Source organism: Capricornis sumatraensis, chromosome 20 (assembly GCF_032405125.1).
Source record: "Capricornis sumatraensis isolate serow.1 chromosome 20, serow.2, whole genome shotgun sequence".
In the NCBI taxonomy this organism is placed as follows: domain Eukaryota; kingdom Metazoa; phylum Chordata; class Mammalia; order Artiodactyla; family Bovidae; genus Capricornis; species Capricornis sumatraensis.
This window is the reverse complement of record NC_091088.1, coordinates 48,904,652-48,925,489: the sequence shown is the minus strand read 5'-3', so window position 1 is coordinate 48,925,489 and position 20,838 is coordinate 48,904,652. Positions and strand designations below refer to the sequence as shown.

At 41.9% G+C, this 20,838-nt stretch overlaps 1 protein-coding gene across 1 annotated transcript in view; it reads left to right on the top strand.

Annotated features, from left to right (window-relative positions):
- CEP89 (centrosomal protein 89) overlaps window positions 1-20,838 on the top strand; it is a 78,208-nt gene that overhangs the window by 27,864 nt on the left and 29,506 nt on the right. Inside the window, exons 6-11 of the mRNA XM_068993045.1 lie at window positions 1,712-1,740; window positions 3,520-3,562; window positions 6,063-6,281; window positions 7,585-7,727; window positions 19,948-19,998; window positions 20,168-20,251. Coding sequence (XP_068849146.1) covers window positions 1,712-1,740; window positions 3,520-3,562; window positions 6,063-6,281; window positions 7,585-7,727; window positions 19,948-19,998; window positions 20,168-20,251 — 569 coding nt within the window. The remainder of the gene's footprint in view (window positions 1-1,711; window positions 1,741-3,519; window positions 3,563-6,062; window positions 6,282-7,584; window positions 7,728-19,947; window positions 19,999-20,167; window positions 20,252-20,838) is intronic.

The following is a 20,838-nucleotide window of genomic DNA, read 5'->3' as shown; positions in this document are numbered from 1 at the left end:
TAAATATACATAATTGTACTTCCATCAAGTATAATTTTAACAGCTTAGAATGTGTATGTACATACATGATATTTTATTACCTTTAAAAAAAAAATCTTATAACACGTCCTGAATATCTCCTTATGTTCACACATATCCATCCACTTTGCAATGTCGGCATTATTTTTCTAAAGCCTGCTGCATCATACTGTCAGTCAGAACTAATCAGGAGACAGAAAGTATCTATACATGGTGAGGGAATTCCCTGGTGTGCTTTCCAGGTTCGATACCTGATTGGGGAACTGAGTGGCCAAATAAGAAAAGGAAAGAAAGTCCATGGTGATTTGAACCGGGAAAGTTTAATGTCAAGAATTATTAACTGTAACAGGATTGCCTATTAAGGGGTAGAAGTACATCTAAAGAATATGGGAATGACAGCGGGAACAGCTGCTTCCTATGTAGTTAACATAGGGCCCCCAATGCAGCTCTGGCCTGCTGGCAGCTGAGGTGTGGTGCTAACAGAAAAGGCTGCTGTCTGTAGGGGAGTTCCAGGAGGGGCTGTCCGTGGGGAAGTGCTCCTGGCCATCTAGAAAGAGGGGAGGAGGGAGGAAAGGAGGGAGAAAGAGAGACCCAGGACAAGAGATGGGGATGGAGACATCACCCATGAAATGAGGAACCGAAAGCCCTTTCCTCCTCCAGTGTCTCTTTTGCACCCTCTACTGGTGAAGTTTATTATTGCACCACCAGACAAAGGAGAGCCGCTGCAGTAACAGGAGCAGGCAATAAAGTGGGGTTGGAAGTTAAAGGCAGTGTTACCTGGCACACTTGGTAACATGAACTGGGGGCACACGTGGTGGTTGGAAGAGAGTGAAGCTCCTAGAGTGGTTTTTGGCTTGTGGTGGGGGCATTAAAAGCCCCTGGACATTGTCACTTTCAGGTGGTGTGAGACTTGGCCAGTTTCTTAACCCCACTTGTGCCAAGTTTGAGTGCACCTCTCCTAAGAGTCTTAGAAGGATTAAATTCAGTCATATGAGTGATGCACAGCAGGGCTTCCCTGGTGGCTCAGCCGGTAAAGAATCTGCCTGCCAGTGCAGGAGACCCAGGTTCAGGCCCTGGGTTGGAAAAATCCCCTGGACAAGGGCATGGCAACCCACTCCAGTATTCTTGCTGAGAGGGGCATAACAGGCTACAGTCCACAGGATCACAGAGAGTCAGATGTAACTGAACAGTTAAGCACGCAAGCACATGAAGCAAAACATCCTCCATAAATGCTAGCTGATAATTATTGTCTGAAGGCTACCAGCCTGAGGTGCCAGCCACCCTGTACCCTAGCAGTACCCAGCCGAGAAGCTTGGACACTGCCATCCTTTGGTTGAGGCACCAGCATCTGACCAGTGGACTGCTGCTGGAGGCAGAGGAGGCAGGGAGGAGTGGCACCTTAGCCCCCATGGGGAATGGCAGGTGGGATGGTGGAGGGCACAGACAAGAGTGCTGGGAAGGCAGGGAGGCTCACAGACACACAGAGGAGCTTGGCCTGAGCTCTGCAGTCACGTGAGCCACCGAAGGCGGTCAGGAACGAGCAGCGGGGAGAGCTGGGTGGTTCCGAGCTGGGCCGGTTCATGGGCTGGTTCCGCTCGTGTGCAGAAGGTGAGTAGTGCCTAAGATTGTACTCTTCAGAGCTGTCAGACGTCTTTCTCCGCTTTACACAGTTTTCTCTCTCTGTTTTCATCAGATGGAAAACATTCTCTTCTGAAATTAAAGGTAAGAATTGTTTTTTTAAAAATGGATTTTCTTTTTAAATAGAATTTCTACCGTAATTTCAAAACAACTTTTGTGATTTCTGGGGGAAAAAGCTTCTGTTAAGAGTTGTTTTCCATGGTCTAGTTTTTTTTTTTTCTTTTTTTGGTTTTTGTTTTTTCAGTCATTTACACTTTACTATTGAATGTTTTTTGTTTTAAATAGTTTTAAAACATGAAGAAACTCATGTTTTGCATAGTTTAAAATGAATATAATGTATTGAGGGGTTAGAAAACACTTAAATTTGCTTTCTACTTTGTAAAATGAATAGACAGTAACCAGTTTGCAGACATGGAAATAGTTCTACTTAACTTTTTAATTCTGTGATGTCAGAGGAGTTTAAAAATAAAAAACTTTTCAGTAGAGTTAATTTATAACCTTATCTACTTTTCAGCAGAAATTAGAAACTTTATATCAGGCTGATGTGTAGTAGAAAAATGAACAAAAATTCAACAAAAGACTTCCCTTTCCTCTAAGTTTCGAGTTGAAAAGGAGGGTCTTGTTATTCTTTTCTCAGTGCTTTAAAAACATGGCTCTGTGCAGCTTTTGGGGTCTTTTTGCATATCCCAAGGAGAGAAGGCCAGTTAGAATTTGCTTTGTCCATCTCTGCTCAGCCCCTACTGTCACATCACATGTTTTAGAATGTGAACTGGTGGCCTGTCACTTGTGGGACCTGCATGTGACCGCAGTGACTGATTACAAATAATAAACACTGGAGAGGGTGTGGAGAAAAGGGAACCGTGCTGGTGGAAATGTAAATCGGTGTAGCCACTGTGGAAAATGGTATGGAGCTTCCTTTAAAAAACTAAAAACTAGTTATTATGTCGTCCAGCAATCCCACTACTGGGCATATATTCAGAAGAGGAGGAAACTCATTCAAAAAGATCCATATATCCCAGTGTTCATAGCAGCACTGTTCATAATAGCCAAGACATGGAAGCAACCTAAGTGTCCATCAACAGATGAATGCAGGAAGAAGATATGGTGCATATTCTGTCTCTCTCTCATACACACACACGTATATACACACACAGTGGAATATTACTCAGCCATAAAAAGAATAAAATGCCATTTGCAGCAACATGGAGGGACCTGGAGATGGTCATACTGAGTGAAGTCAGCCAGACAGAGAAAGACGAATATTATATATCATTTGTATGTGGAATCTAAAAATATAATACAAATGATCTTATTTACAAAACAGACGTATACTCACAAGATATAGAAAACAAACTTACAGTTACCAAAGGGGAAGGCAGAAGGGATAAATTAGGAGTATGAAATTAACACACACTATTATATATAAAATAGATAAGCAACATGGATGGTCTCTGTAGCGTGGGGGATTATATTCAGTATCCTGTGATAACCTATAATGGAAGAGAATTAGAAAAATATAGAGGTATGACTGAATCACTTTACTATACAACGAAGCTAATACATTATCATAAATCACCTATATTTCAGTTAAAAGATGCCAAACTCATGGACAGAAAGACGGGAAGAAAGCAGGACTTCCCCTGCTGCTCAGAAAACTTGCCAAGAGGGGAAGACTGTTTTAGGTTCATTTAAAAGAAACAGTGAATATTAAAGTTTCTAAAGCTAAAACAAATGAGCAACTACAAGGGCCAGAATGAAGACGGGGGAAGTGCTTAAATGTTTGATGCCCTGCTGCTTGTGCCAGTCCACTTTTAGACGATGCTAGGAACAATTCATTACTGTCGTGTTTTTTTCCTTCCCTAGGATGAAAAACCACCATTATGTGAAAAACCTCCCCTCTGTCCAGGTATTTGCCTTTTGAATTTCATTGTGATTGAAAAACTCATGTTTCAGAGAATACCCAGTATAGTCTCACATAAAATAAAGATCACTTTCTTTTTTTCCTGTAAAGGTTGTTGCTTCTGTCCCATTTTTGAAATTGGAAAGAGATAGCAGTTCGTTGAACTTCTTTTAAGTTTGCCTTAGAAGAGAGAGTTCATGGGACTTCCTTGGTGGCCTTCCAATGCAAGGGGCATGGATTTGATCTCTGATCAAGGAACTAAGCTTCCACATGCCAAGAGGTGTGACCCCCTCCCCCCACCCCCACCCCCCCCCACCCCCACCCCACCCCCCCCCCGCCAAAAAAAAGAAAAAAAGAGAGAGTCCAAACATTCAACCATTGGATGGTGGCTGTGTGTCTGTATGGGGTGTGTTCAAGCCTGGGGTTGATGGAGGGGGGTACATGGACCTATGGGATTATGGACAGACCCTGGGAGGGGGAGGCATCCCAAATAAGCCTTGAGAATCCCAGGCAGAGGAACCTGGTGGGCTACAGTCCATAGGGCCACAAAGATCGGACGCAGCTGAAGTACCTCAGCACTCAGGCAACACACGGACTGGTAGAGGGGGCATGTGAAAATGGGGGCTCTGCGCAGGGGCTCGAGGCAGAGCTGAGAGGCCTAGAGATACCTGATGGCATCCTCTCCCCTCTGCAGTCTGGGGAGCCTCATTAGCTTCCAGAGTGGATTTTGTCATTTTTTCCCGTATGCCTCACATCAGTAGTCTGAAAACCCTGTCAAGTACCAGGACTTTTGTCTGTCCTCCATGTCGGATTTGGCTCTGTTTTTGCCATTTCTGTCTCGGTGTTTCGGTGCTGTGTTCTGGGGCGTTGCTGGGGCTCTGGCGTCCGGCCCACAGGCTCACCCTTCACTGTGTGTCTTCTGCTCCTCAGCCCATCCTTTGAATCCGTGTTATTAATGAAGCCCTTTATTTTCATGATTTCTATTAAGTATTGACAAGCATCTCTCTGAAATCTTAGCCGCACTCATTCTCAAATCTTGTAGCTTGTGCTGCAGCCAACTCCGCCCTCTGTTACATGGTTTTGGTGCCTCTCTCAGTTCCCGTGGCTCTTGGTGATGTGCTCGTGTGGTCCTTGGGAGTTCCTGTTCGTCTGTCTGGGGGTGCCATATCTGATTACTGTAGGCTGCTCAGAAGGGGAAGCCAGTGGGCTGTCAGATGTACCGTCTGTCTCCAGTGACTGTCGGCGATAGACAGGGTATTTCGTCAGCCAGGGGGTTTGGAGGCTGCTCTTCCTCCGAGGTTTCTCCAGCCCTGGGGCCTGCCTGCCTCTCTGTCCTCAGGGCTTATATGTACTGCTTGGCCCCGGGGGACTTGAGTCCTGCTTCTTCTTTCTGGCACTCTAGACGGATACCTCATCAGTCCCTTCTAGGCCACTTTGTGTCCCCACCACCTGCCAGGCAAGGCACATGCCTGGAAGCACCCCCACCCCTCTCGTAGCTGACCTCTCCTTGCATATTTTAGGCTGCAGCTTCCATCTTCAGTGCAATCTCAAATGTCTTCTTTCCTGGATTCCTGGTAGATTGCCTCTTGTTTTCGGTGTACTTGTGAAGTTACTCATTTCTTTCATGTTCTAGGGGTTGGATATGTCAGGGGCGAGGCTGTCTGGAGCTGCCAGTATCCCTCCCTCCATCTGCACACAGAAGCTCTGCCCAGGCCAGGAGCCCGTCGTAGTCCTCACTTCTTTGATCTCCCTGTGGAATATCCCTCTCTGCTTTCCTCCAATCTTTCTACTCCTTCTTAAATTCCTTGGCAGCCTCTGGTGTTCCTCTCACCCTGGTGCCTTCAAGTACACCTACATGCTGATGGCTCCTCCCTCTCTCCAGCTGAGGTTCTCTTCAGGGCTTTGGACCTGTGTCCTAACCTGAGCTTCCTTCCGCATGCCAGGCTTGTGTTCCTTGTCTGGCTAGATATCTTCCAAACTACAGAACTTGTTGCTCCTTCTTGACTTGCCCCCCCGCTCACTGCCCACACCCACTCAGCTGCCGAGCCCTGCCAAGTTTTTTCCCCTGAATTCTTCTCTCATGTCCTTTCCTCTCAGTCCCTACTCTAGGAGCCTTCAGACTGATCTGCCAGCCTCTGGGCTAGGCCTCCGTCCTGTTCACTTTCTTCGCTGCTGGCCTCAGCGATTCATCTGAGAGTAGATCCCCTTCTTTCCATACTTCAGCTGAAAGGCTTTCTGGCTCCTGGTGGCCTGCAGGATGCGACCTCCACTCTGCATATTGTGATAAGCAAAGGCCTCCACTGGCTCCTGCCTCCCCTTCCATTACCCTTCTTATTGCTCACTGTAGTCTTAACAGATCACAGTCTTTGCTGTATAGGCCAGTCTCTTTGCAGGCACTGACGTAAAGAAGTTGCTCCTTTGGTTTTTGAAATAGTCTCCTGTAATTCTGATGTAAAATTGTTAATGTCGATTGGTATTTTAAAACTTTTTTCCTGTCCCTTTTTAGATATAACTGGTAGAACACGTCAAAGATGTATAGAAATAACCAAAGAAAAGTTAGAGGAATTAAAAGAAGAAAATTTGCATCTAAACAGTGCAAATCAAGCCCTTACACATGAACTTAATGTAACAAAAAAAACAGTGAAAGAACTACAGTTAAAACTTGAAAGGATGAGAAAAGGAAATGGAAAGCCAAAAGCGGTGGAGAAAGCATCCTCTCAGGAAGGTGAGGACAGCTATGTGGTTCTTTTGTTACAGGAAGGAAGAGGAAGTCAACATTTTGTACTTATTTTGGAAGTTAACATTTTGTGTGATATTTGTTGACATTAATGTTCTTGATATTTTGGTTTGATTATTTATGGTCTTTCATTGACATCCTTATACTTGCTGAAATCTGATTTTATCTATTGTGTCATTTTTATTAGGCTGAAGAAATCCTAGTACTTCTTTTGGTTCTTAGCATAACATCTTACATATGTTTTGTATCAGTTTTTATCCCCATGAGCACCATATAAAAGTGCCTCTTTCACCACATACTTACCAGTGTTGAAGATTATATTTTCCTTGCTAATTTGAGTGGGTTAAAAAAAAAAAAAAAAGAATACCATTTTAATTTAATTTCTGTTTGTTTTATTATTGATGAAGTTGAATATTTTTTTCATTATCTCTGCAGGTCATTTTCTTTCTCTTTCATAAATATTTCCACTTTGGATTGAGATGTTTTGATCTTTGCTGTTGATTTATAGGAGCTCTTTATATATTAAGAATTTTAGCCCTATGGTGTGTATGTTTGAGTTTGTTTCTCAGTTGGTTAATAATGCAGCTATGTGTATAGGATATTTTTCTGTTATGATCTACGCTATTGGTTTCTAGTGGTTAGGAATCCATGATTCCTCTCTAAGGAGTGCAGGTTTGATCCCTGGTCAGGAACTAGGATGCCACACACTGTGTGATATAGCCAAAATTAATAACAATAATGCTAAGGTCATATAAGTATTCACTAATATTTTCTCTGTATATTTATCTGTTTATATAAGTCTGTTATTATGGCTTTAAGAAAGATAATGTGATTTTCTCTATACAAACCCTATATATTTCTTGTCTTAGGCACATTTCTAGATAGCTGATATTATTTGTGCTATTACTTTGTGGGATCTATTTGTTTTCTAATAGAACATTACTATTGTGTGGGAAGGTTATTAGTTCTAGAAAATTCTCCATTTATTCTATATAATTTTCAGAGCACATATTTGTATATCATCTGAAACAGTGACATTTTTTCCAATCTAAAATTTTTATTTTACCTTTATTATATATATATATATATCAACTTTCACAAACTTCTAAAACATTGTTGACTAATCAGTGTTAAAAAACTTACTAACTTTTATTCATTTATATCTAAATAACTGTCATTTGCTGCCTTTGTGAGCCTAAAGGGAAAGAAGGACAGACAATTGACAATTTATATAAAATCATGATAAATTTAAGTTCTTATGGTATAATATTAAATTTATTGTTTTCAGTAGTTGCTGCACCTGAATTACATTATCTAAGAAAACAAGCTCAAGAACTGGTGGATGAAAATGATGGATTGAAAATGACTGTTCATCGTTTGAATGTGGAACTGAGTAGATATCAAACAAAATTTAGACATTTATCCAAGAAAGAGGTAATGTTTCCCATTTCCTAAAGTCAGTTTTACTGATATTTTAGCCTTGAATTAATTTCCAGTTCCAAAGAGTTTATATTTATTATAATTTGGCATGAAAAAAGATACATCCAAAGTCCAGTCTTTCTGGGCACCTTTCTATTTTCTCCGTCCATCTCTCCTTTTCTCAAAACTAAAGCAATAAAAGCTCTTAGTGAAAAATCAGGACAGTATAAACATATATAAAGTAAAGGAAGTAAAAGTCCTTGTCTGCTCCATTCTCAGCCGGTTCCTCAGAGTTACAGCTGCTGTTTGTTAGTGCGCAGACTTTGGAAAGAAAGCAGACCAGTGCTTACAGGCTCCCAAATGATCTAGCTGTCACAGTCAAGGGAACTTACATTCACAGTAGGCATAGCAGCATCCCCTGTAGTTCTATACTCGGGGTTAGTATAGAGAGAGCAGACAAAAACACCCTTCTCCCACTTTTTCCCTGGAATGGGTTTAACTGCATGCCTTCCCAGATGCTGCCTGAATTTCTGGCTTCTAATCAGCCTAAATCTAAATACTGACTGCAGTCCTCCCCTTTGGGAAGCTGATAGGATTTGGTACATCCCCAACTACTGGGAACCACTTAAAAATAAAGACAGCAGCTTGGACAATCACAGAGGTTTGAGAGGCTACCAAGAACCTGGGCTGGGCTAATTGATGAGGCTCAATACCTATATAAGACCACTCTGTCAAGATGAGAGAGGTGGCTGTTTTTTTCTAATGCTCAGAAACCAATATAGAGAGTAAAGGAAAATGAAGAAAAAAGGGAATATGTTCTAAAGAAGAGAACGAGATAAATCTTCAGAAATTGATCTTAATGAAATGTAAATAAGTGATATACTCAATAGAGAATTTTTAATAGTCATGAAGATGCTCAGCAAGGTCAGGAGAGCATGAACAAAGTGTGAATTTCAACAGAGAGATAGAAAATGTTAAAAAGTATCAGAGATATCATAGAGCAGAGGAGTATAATAATTGAACTGAAAAATTCAATAGAGGGATTCAGCACCAGACTAGAGCAAGTGGGAGAAGGGATCAGTGAACTTGAAGACCAGGCAGTGAAATTCATCTAAGCAGAAGAATAAAAAGAATTTTAAAAAAAGAGTGAAAATACCATTAAGTGAGTTACAGGCATTCCAGAGAGTAAAGAGAGAAAGGAGCAGAAAGCTCATTTAAAGAAATAATGCTGGGAATTCCTTGGTGTCCAGTGGTTAAGACTCTGAGCTACCAAAGCGAGGGGCCTGAGTCTGATCCCTGGTCAGGGAACTAGATCTCACATGCCATAACTAAGACCTGGTGTAGCCAAATAAATAAATAAATAAAATAATAATGCTGGGACTTCCCTGGTGGGCCAGTGGACACAAATTCGATCCCTGATCTGGGAAGATCCCACACGCTGCAGAGCAGCTAAGCCCGTGTGCCACAACTACTGAGCAAGGGAAGTCACCTCAAAGAGAATCCTGAGCACTGCAGCAGAGAGCAGACCCTGCTCACTGCAACTAGGGAAAGCCTGCAGGCAACAACGGAGACCCGGCACAGCCAAGAACAAAAAAATAAAATACTGCTTAAAAGAAATTACTCTGAAGACTGCCTTGGGGGAAAGAAACAAATACCTTGATCTAGGAAGCTCAAAGAGTTTTAAATAAGAATAATCCAGAGATACCCACATTGAAACATATTATAACTAAACTGTCAAAAGTTAAAGAGAGTATCATAAAAGCAGCAAGAGAAAAACAACTTATTATATACAAGGAAACCCTCATAAGATCTATCAGCAGATTTTTCAGCAGAAACTTTGCAGACCAGAAGGCAGTGGCACAATATATTCAGAGTACTAAAAGGAAAAAAAAAGCCAAAAACTGCCAACCACAAGTACACTACCCAGCAAAGTTGTCCTTTAGAATTGAGGTAAAAGTAAAGAGTTTTCAGGACATGCAAAGGCAGAAGGAATTAATCACCACCAGAACAGCGTTATAAGAAATATTGAAGGATTTTCTTTAAGCTGAAACAAAAGGATACTAATTAATAAAATGTAAAATTAAAAATTTCACTGGTAAAGGTAAATATATGGTAAAATTAAAGATAATCTAATGTAAAATTGGTAGGTTAATCACTTATAAATCTAATATGAAGGTTAGACAAAAATGGTAAAAATATAACTATAGTAACTTGTTAATGAATACACAAGATAAAAAGATAGGAATTGTAACATCATAAACATAAAATTAGAAGAGAATTAACATGTAGTTTTAGAATTCATTCAAACTTAAGTTATCAACTTAAAATAGACTTGTAATTTGTCTTCCCAAGTTGTGCAGTTATAAAGGATTCTCCTGCCAAGCAGGAGATGTAGGAGGCATAGATTTGATTCCTGGGTCAGGAAGGTCACCTGGAGAAAGAAATGGCAACCCACTCCAGCATTCTTGCCAGGGAAATCCTGTGGACAGAAAAGCCTGGCAGGCCACAGTTCATAGGTTCACAAAGAGTTGGACACGACTTAGCAAATAAACCACTCACCCACCACCCAATTTGTTTTAGGTAAGCCTTATGGTACCACAAAGCAAAATCCTATAGTAGGTAAACAGAATATAAAGACAAAGAAATCTTAGCATACCGCTACAGAAACTCAAATCACAATTGAAGAGAGACAGAGAAGAAAGGAACCAAAGGAGTTAACAGAAAGGTAGAGAAGAATGAACAAAATGACAGTAAGTCCATACCTAACAACAATTACCTTAAATATAAATGGGCTAAAATCCTCCAATCAAAAGACATAGAGTGGCTGAATGGGCTTCCTTGGTAGCTCAAGACAGTAAAGCGTCCGCCTGCAATGTGGGAGACCTGGGTTCAATCCCCGGGTCGGGAAGATCCCCTAGAAAAGGAAAAGGCAACCCACTCCAGTACTTTTGCCTGGAAAATTCCATGGATGGAGGAGCCTGTTAGGCTATAGTCCATGGGATCGCAGAGTCAGACACGACTGAGCAACTTCACTGGCACTGGCTGAATGGATAAAAAAGCAGGACCTACCTGTGTGCTGCTTAGAAGAAACTCGCTTCAGATATAAACACTTAGACAGACTGAAAGTGAAGAGATGCAAAAAGGTTACTCTGTGGAAAGAGAAGCCAGAAGAAACCTGAGTTAGCTTTACCTATAACAGACAAAATAGACTTTAAGACAAAGACTGTAATAAGAAGCAGAGGTCTTAGGATGTAAAGAGGTCACTCTGAGAAGAGGAGATAACATTTGTAAATATTTGCATACTCAACACAGGCACGCCTAGAAATACAAAACAGATATTTTTAAAATATTTATTTATTTGGCTACGTTGGGACTTAGATGCAGCCCATGGGAGCTTCCTTGCATCATGTGGGATCTTTCATTGACATGCATGCACTCTTGCGGCATGCGGGCTCCAGAGCATATGGGCTTCAGTAGCTGCAGCACGTGGGCTCTCTAGTTGAGGCACACAGCCTCCAGAGCATTCAGGCTCAGTAGTTTCAGAGCACCGGCTTAGTTGCTCCATAGCATAGGGGATCTTAGTTCCCCAACCAGGGATCAAATGCACATCTCTTTCATTGAAAGGCAGATTCTTAATCACTGGGCCACTTGGGGAAGTCCCTAGAAATAGACAGAGTCATATAATAATAGTAGGGAACTTGAATATCCCACTTTGATTAATGGATAGATCATCCAGACACATAATCAGTAAGGAGACATTGGCCTTAAAAGATCCCTCAGAACATGTGTATACAGAATACTGCATCCAAAAGCAACAGAAGACACATTCTTCTCCAAGCATACATGTAGCATTATCTAGGATAGATCATATATTAGGCTTACAAAACAAGTCTTAATAAATTTAAAAGGATTGAAATCACATCAGACACCTTTTCTGATCACAGTGGTACAAAACTAGAAATCAGAAGAAAGAAACTGGAAAAGTAACAAATATGTGGACATTAAATAACATGCTACTCTGATCAACCAATAAACCAAAGAAGAAATCAAAAACTATCTTGAGATTAATAAAAATGGAAATACAACATACCAAAACTTAGAGGTTACAGCAAAAGCAATTTTAAGAGAGAAGCCCAGAGTAATAAATACCTACACAAAGAGACAAGAAAGATCTCAACTTAACACCCTAACTTTATACCTCAAGTAACTAGAAAAAGAACAAACAAAGCCCAAAGTTAATAGGAAGGAAATAACAAAGACCAGAGAAATAATTTAAATAAAAAATAGAGAAGATCAGTGAACTCAGCTGATTTTCAAAAATCATACGAAGAATTAACACCAACCCTGCTCAAACTCTTCTAAAAACCTGAAGAGGAACAGATACTTCTGAACTCATTTTATGAGACCAGCCTTAGTCTAATGCCAAAGCCAGTCAAGGACACTCCAAGAAAGTTGTAGGCCAACGTCTCTGATGAACAGGGGTACAAAAATCCTCAACAAAATGTTAGCAAACTGAATTCAGGAGTACCGTTGACCTTTGAACAACATGGGTTTGAACCGCATGGGTCCACTTAACATAAAATCTTTTTTTGAATAAATGCCTTTAGTACTACAGGATCCATGGTGGGTTGAGTCTGCAGATGTAGAACAGTGGATGTGGAGAGCCAACTGTGGGACTTGAGAAGGGTTTGGTGTCCACAGCCAATCCTTGAACAATTCACAGATACTGAGATATGACTGTACATTGAAAGGATGGGATACCATGATCACGTGCTGCTTGTTCCTGGGATACAAGGATAGTTCAGTATCTGCAAGGAAGTCAGTACTGTGTATTATACCACATCAACAAAAGTAAGAGTGAAAACTGATCATCTCAATAGAGGCAGAAAAATTTGACAAATTTAGCATATTGTCATGATAAAAACTCTTGGCAAACTGGGTATAGAAGGAACATACCTCAACATATAAAGACCATATATGACAAGCCTACATCTAATAGATACTCATAGTTGAAAAGCTAGATGCTTCAGGGACCACACAAGGATGTCTACTCTTAAGAGATTTATGCAACGTAATACTAAAAATCAAGCCAGAGCAATTTGGCAAGATACAAAAGGCATCCAGATTGGAAAGGAAGAAGTAAAATAGACTTCTGATGTCATGAAATTATATAGAAAACCCTAAAGACTCCACCAAAAAAACTGTTAGAACTAATAAATTCAATAAATTTGCAGGATACACAATATGCAAAAATCAATTGTGTTTCTGTACACTAATAATAAACTATTGGGAAGAGAAATTAAGAAAATCCCATTTATAGTAGCAACAAAAAGAATAAAATACTCAGGAATAGATTTAGTGTGGAGATGAATTATCTGTATACCAAAATCTATGAAACATTGGTGAAAGAAATCAAAGATGATGCAAACAAGTGAAAAGATATTCTATGCTCATGGATTGAAAGAATATTATTATAATGTCCATTCTACCCAAACTGATCTACAGAATCAGTATAATCCCTATCAAAATTCCCATGGCATTTTTCACAGAAATAGATAAAACAGTCCTAAAATTTGTATGGAACCACAGAAGACCTCAAATTAAATACTAAGTAGTCTTGAGAAAGAAAACCAAAGCTGGAGATAGCACACCTCCTGATTTCAAGCTGTATTACAAAGAAGTAGTAATCAAAGCAGTATACTGTTAGCACGAAAACAGACACACGGATCAATAGAACGGAAGTGCGAGCAGTGGTCATGTATGGATGTGAGACTTGGACTGTGAAGAAGGCTGAGCGCCGAAGAATTGATGCTTTTGAACTGTGGTGTTGGAGAAGACTCTTGAGAGTCCCTTGGACTGCAAGGAGATCCAACCAGTCCATTCTAAAGGAGATCAGTCCTGGGTGTTCTTAGAAAGGAATGATGCTAAAGCTGAAACTCCAGTACTTTGGCCACCTCATGTGAAGAGCTGACTCATTGGAAAAGACTCTGATACTAGGAGGGATTGGGGGCAGGAGGAGAAGGGGACGACAGAGGATGAGATGGCTGGATGGCATCACTGACTCAATGCACATGAATCTGAGTGAACTCTGGGAGTTGGTGATGGACAGGGAGGCCTGGCGTGCTGCAATTCACAGGGTCGCAAAGAGTCGGACACGACTGAGTGACTGAACTGAACTGAGAGCACAAAATACATGTGTACAGTCAGCAAGAGAGTCAAGCATATACTATGGAGAAAGGATAGTCTCTTGAGTAAATGATGTTGGGAAAACTGAATATCCACTTGCAAACGAATGAAACTGGATCCCTATCATACACCATATGCAAAAATCAACTCAAAATGAATTAAGTACTTGAATGGCCAACAAGTATATGAAAAGATGCTCAACATCACTAATTATCAGGAAAATGCAACTTAAAACCACAATGAGATAATCACCTCACATCTGTTAGCATGTGTTTTATTAAAAAGAGATAAATTCTGGTGAGGGTGTGAAGAGAAAGGACCCTTGGTTCTCTATTGGAGGGAATGCAGCTACTTTAGAAAACAGAATGGAGGTTCCCAAAGAAATAACCATCATACCCCTCAGAAATCCCGCTTCTGGGTATATATCGAAAGGGAAGAAAATCAAACTCTTGAGGAGATATCTATACTCCCATGTTCATTGCAGCATTGTTTATCAGCCAAGGTCTGAAAGCAACGTCAGGATGATTGGAGAAAGAAAATGTGATGCGTGTCACATGTTTACACACACACACACACACACACACACACACACACACATATTTCCCAGGTAGCTCAGTGGTAAAGAATCTGCCTGCCAATGCAGGAGACACAAGAGAACGTGGGGTTCGATCCCAGGGTTGGGAAGGTCCCCTGGAGAAGGAAATGGCAGCCCACTCCAGTATTCTTGCCTGGAAAATTCCATGGACAGAAGAGCCTGGTGGGCTACAGTCCATGGGGCCACAAAGAGTTGGACACGGCTGAGCACGCATGCAGGCTTGATACATACACATATGCATGTATATGTTATTCAACCTTAAAAAACAAGGCAGTTCTGTCACTTGCAACAATATGGATGAACACGGAGGGTATTATTCTAAGAGAAATAAGCCAGATAAAGATGGACAAACTGCTTGGTGTCACTTATATGTGGAATTAAAAAAAAAGAAGTTGAACTCATAGAAACTGAGAGTAGGATGTTGAATGCCATGAGCTGAGGGCTGGGGAAAATAGGGAGAGGCAAGTGAAAGGGTACAAACTTTCAGTTATAAGATGGATAATATCTGAGACTGTAGTGTATATATTGGGTTGGCTAAAAAGAGTGTTCAAGTTTTCCCGTAACATCTCACAGAGAAACCAGAACATACTTTTTGGCCAACCCAATATAACATGGTAACTGTAATTAATGATACTGTATTTTATAACTGAAGCTTGCTAAGAGAGTGAAGTTTGTGTTTTCTCTCCCCCGCCCCCCAGCAATAAATGGTAAATATGTGAGGTGATGGGTGTGTAATCAGAGAAGAAAGCACACTAGTTCAGTTCAGTTCAGTTCAGTCGCTCAGTTGTGTCCGACTCTTGGCGACCCCATGAATCGCAGCACGCCAGGCCTCCCTGTCCATCACCATCTCCGGGAGTTCACTCAGACTCACGTCCATGGAGTCCGTGATGCCATCTAGCCATCTCATCCTCTGTCATCCCCTTCTCCTCCTGCCCCCAATCCCTCCCAGCATCAGAGTCTTTTCCAATGAGTCAACTCTTCTCATGAGGTGGCCAAAGTACTGGAGCTTCAGCTTTAGCATCATTCCTTCCAAAGAAATCCCAGGGTTGATCTCCTTCAGAATGGACTGGTTGGATCTCCTTGCAGTCCAAGGGACTCTCAAGAGTCTTCTCCAACACCACAGTTCAAAAGCATCAATTCTTCGGCGCTCAGCCTTTTTCACAGTCCAACTCTCACATCCATACATGACCACAGGAAGAACCATAGCCTTGACTAGACGGACCTTAGTCGGCAAAGTAATGTCTCTGCTTTTGAATATACTATCTAGGTTGGTCATAACTTTTCTTCCAAGGAGTAAGTGTCTTTTAATTTCATGGCTGCAGTCACCATCTGCAGTGATTTTGAAGCCCAAAAATATAAAGTCTGTTTCCATTGTTTCCCCATCTGTTTCCCATGAAGTGATGGGACCAGATGCCATGATCTTCGTTTTCTGAATGTTGAGCTTTAAGCCAACTTTTTCACTCTCCTCTTTCACTTTTATCAAGAGGCTTTTTAGCTCCTCTTCACTTTCTGCCATAAGCGTGGTGTCATCTGCATATCTGAGGTTATTGATATTTCTCCCAGCAGTCTTAATTCCAGCTTGTGTTTCTTCCAGTCCAGCATTTCTCATGATGTACTCTGCGTAGAAGTTAATTAAGCAGGGACAATATACAGCCTTGACGTACTCCTTTTCCTATTTGGAACCAGTCTGTTGTTCCATGTCCAGTTCTAACTGTTGCTTCCTGACCTGCATACAGATTTCTCAAGAGGCAGGTCAGGTGGTCTGGTATTCCCATCTCTTTCAGAATTTTCCATAGTTTATTGTGATCCACACAGTCAAAGGCTTTGGCATAGTCAAGAAAGCAGAAATAGATGTTTTTCTGGAACTCTCTTGCTTTTTCCATGGTCCAGCGAATGTTGGCAATTTGATCTCTGGTTCCTCTGCCTTCTCTAAAACCAGCTTGAACATCAGGGAGTTCACGGTTCATGTATTGCTGAAGCCTGGCTTGGAGAATTTTGAGCATTACTTTACTAGCATGTGAGATGAGTACAATTGTGCAGTAGTTTGAGCATTCTTTGGCATTGCCCTTCTTTGGGATTGGAGTGAAACCTGACCTTTTCCAGTCCTGTGGGCACTGCTGAGTTTTCCAAACTTGCTGGCATATTGAGTGCAGCACTTTCACAGCATCATCTTTCAGGATTTGAAACAGCTCAACTGGAATTCCATCACCTCCACTAGCTTTGTTCATAGTGATGCTTTCTAAGGCCCACTTGACTTCACATTCCAAGATATCTGGCTCTAGATTAGTGATCACATCATCATGCTTATCTGGGTTGTGAAGATCTTTTTTGTACAGTTCTTCCATGTATTCTTGCACCTCTTCTTAATATCTTCTGCTTCTGTTTGGTCCATACCATTTCTGTCCTTTATCAAGCCCTTCTTTGCATGAAATGTTCCCTTGGTATCTCTAATTTTCTTGAAGAGATCTCTAGTCTTTCCCATTCTGTTCTTTTCCTCTATTTCTTTGCATTGATCACTGAAGAAGGCTTTCTTATCTCTTCTTGCTATTCTTTGGAACTCTGCATTCAGATGCCTATATCTTTCCTTTTCTCCTTTACTTTTCGCCTCTCTTCTCTTCACAGCTATTTGTAAGGCCTCCCGAGACAGCCATTTTGCTTTTTTGCATTTCTATTCCACGGGGATGGTCTTGATCCCTGTCTTCTGCACAATGTCACGAACCTCTGTCCATAGTTCATCAGGCACTCTATCTATCAGATCTAGGCCCTTAAATCTATTTCTCACTTCCACTGTATAATCATAAGGGATTTGATTTAGGTCATACCTGAATGGTCTAGTGGCTTTCCCTACTTTCTTCAATTTGAGTCTGAATTTGGTAATAAGGAGTTCATGATCTGAGCCACAGTCAGGTCCTGGTCTTGTTTTTGTTGACTGTATAGAGCTTCTCCATCTTTGGCTGCAAAGAATATAATCAGTCTGATTTCGGTGTTGACCATCTGGTGATGTCCATATGTAGAGTCTTCTCTTGTGTTGTTGGAAGAGGGTGTTTGCTATGACCAGTGCATTTTCTTGGCCAAACTCTATTAGTCTTTGCCCTGCTTCATTCTGCATTCCAAGGCCAAATTTGCCTGTTACTCCAGGTGTTTCTTGACTTCCTACTTTTGCATTCCAGTCCCCTATAATGAAAAGGACATCTTTTTTGGGTGTTAGTTCTAAAAGATCTTGTAGGTCTTCATAAAACCGTTCAACTTCAGTTTCTTCAGTGTTACTGGTTGGGGCATAGACTTGGATAACTGTGATATTGAATGGTTTGCCTTGGAGACGAACAGAGATCATTCTGTCGTTTTTGAGATCACATCCAAGTACTGCATTTCGGACTCTTGTTGACCATGATGGCTACTCCATTTCTTCTGAGGGATTCCTGCCTGCAGTAGTAGATATAATGGTCATCTGAGTTAAATTCACCCATTCCAGTCCATTTTAGTTCGCTGATTCCTAGAATGTCGATGTTCACCCTTGCCATCTCTTTTTTGACCACTTCAAATTTGCTTTGATTCATGGACCTGACATTCCAGGTTCCTATGCAATATTGCTCTTTACAGCATCGGATCTTGCTTCTCTCACCAGTCACATCCACAGCTGGGTATTGTTTTTCCTTTGGCTCCATCCCTTCATTCTTTCTGGAGTTATTTCTCCACTGGTCTCCAGTAGCACATTGGGTACCTAATGACCTGGGGAGTTCCTCTTTTGGTATCCTATCATTTTGCCTTTTCATACTGTTCATAGGGTTCTCAAGGCAAGAATACTGAAGTCTGAAAGCACACTAGGTTTGCAAAATCCAACACTCACTCAGCACGCCAGTGTGGCAGAGGCTGTAGGGAATGGCAGGAGGAGCCATTCGCTCAGGTCTGGACCCTGGAGTCTCGTGTGTGTGAGGGACGTGTGGGGTCATCGGGGTGTACAGCTGTCCAGCCCCCCTGGGCATCGGTGGTGAGGCGGGGAGCCAGGTATACACAAGAGTTCTCATGTGACTCCTGGGAGTTGAGGGCACCTTTATGGGCTGTTTCCTTTCTGTTTGAAGTAGGACTCTAGGTTTAAATGTTTTAAATAATGGCTCTGAGATATAATTCACCCATTTTAAGAATACAGTTCAGTGACTTTTTTTAGTGTATTCACAGAACAATTCAACCTTTACCAGAATTTTAGAATGTTTTCTTCATAACGAGAACTCTCACACCTGTTAGCAGTCCCTCCCTGTTTCTTCCCACCTCCCACATTGGCCCTGGCAACCTCTAATCTACCTTCTGTCTCTGTGGATTTGCCTATTCCGAATACTTCAGATAAACAGAATCATACAGGGACTTCCCCGGTGATCCTGTTGACTTAGCTCTCCCATTGCATGCGGGGCATGGGTTAGATCCCTGGTTGGGGAAGTAAGATCCTGCACACTGTATGGTGTGACCAAAAGTAAATAAATAAATACAGGATAATATATATATATATATGTATATATATATATAAATTAAATGGAATCGTTCAATAGGTGGTCTTTTGTGACTAACTTCTTTCACTTAACATAATGTTAACCTTTTTTAAACAAAAATATGAGAGCTCCTGGAGTCCTGTGATCCAAAACAGGCTCCCTAGAGTAAGCCAGTTCTCTTTCAAAAGGCTGTGAGCAGGCAGGCCTGGTGACTGGCCGCTGGCCCCTGCCCCTGCCACGCGTGCACACCCCTGTACCCTGTGAAGCTGCCGCTGTCTCCATGACAGTCTCCCTTGATCCCTCCAGCCAGGCTGATCCCTCTCTCCAACCACTGCAGACTTCTGTTTGTGTCCCTCTTAAGGCACGTTCTACCTGTGCTATGTTTGTGTGTGATGTTAACCCATGTGAGACGATCTGTCTCTGAGTTGAACCATAAAATCCTTAAAAACGACGATTGCGTGGTAATGTCCATAATGACTTAGTGAACTTGCAGTGTTTGCTGAATGAATCATGAGATGATAAACACATTAGAAGGTTTTTGTTGAATAAGGAGTTATTCCACCAGGGCCATTGCTTCCAGCCCTGATGGAATTCTTCATACCAGTTTTGGCCTCTTACTGTAAACAACTAGAAAACCAAACAGGAGACATGATACAGCTGTTTACAGACACCAGACAGCAGGCTGCACTGTGACCATGGGGAGAATGAAGGTAATAGGTGAGCCTTATGATCACCTTGCTTTCTTCTTTATCGTTTGTTGATTTATTTGGCTGTGTGGGTGTTCATTGGGCATGTAGGATCTTTCTTACAGCAGGGACTTCAGTTGTGGCACAGGCTGTTCATTGGGCATGTAGGATCTTTCTTATGGCAGGGACTTCAGTTGTGGCACAGGCTTAGTAGTTGTATGGCAGAGGCTCCAGAGTGCCTGGGCTTCAGTAATTTAATTTGTTTTCACACTCTGTTTTATTCTTAGAGTTTAAATATCGAAGGCCTCCCATCAAAGGGCCCTATACCACCCTGGTTGGTAAGTGAAAGTTATTTAATTTCAGGCCCATATTTTCTGGGCTGTGTTTGAATAGCTGTTACAAATCGTTCTGAATTAAACCGAACCAATTTTCTTTCCTTTTTAAAGACGTGCCGGTTGTGTTGAATTGTAAGCAAGGTACTAACCTTCTTTATTCGATTATGTTCAGGTGGATATAAAATACCTGTCCCCCTTGTTGCTCGCCTACGAAGACAGGATGAAAGAGAAGGACGAGCTCATTGCCAGCCTTCAGGTAGGTTGGCAAACATCTCAGAAGGACAAGGTTTGTAGAAGAGAAGACCAATTCAAACCTGGAGGCACCCACCTCCTGGCAGGTACTCAAGTGTTTGTTACAGGAAGGAAAGGAAGAAGGAGGGAGTGGAGCAGAGTCGGGGTGGGGAGAAGGAAGAGGGAGGGACGGAAGCTGGGAGGCAGGAGGAGTGGCAGGCGGAGCAGGAGGGCTGGGTTGGGATTGATGGGAGGGTCTGCAGGGACGGAGAGCTGCTGTGCCTTGGAAGCCGTGGCCTCCCAGACAGGCACCCCAGCGTGGACCGGGATCCTGGGGTGCAGAGAAGGCAGCCGTGAGAGGTGCTCCTTTCCTGGTCCTGTGCAGCTGCGAACAGTGCTGGTAAAAGGACGTTTGGGCAGACGGGGAAGGTAGGAGACCAGCGTCAGGCAAACTTAATGTTCCTTAATTCCACGAAGAGCCAACCCCAGGAAGTCCAGTTACTGAGCTGCTTATAGCAGTGGGGAAGTGAGGTTTTTATTCATTTCAGCCTTGCTCACTCTCTTTCATGGGAATGGCTCCTGGAGCAGAGCTTGTTCTAACTGTACAGGAAA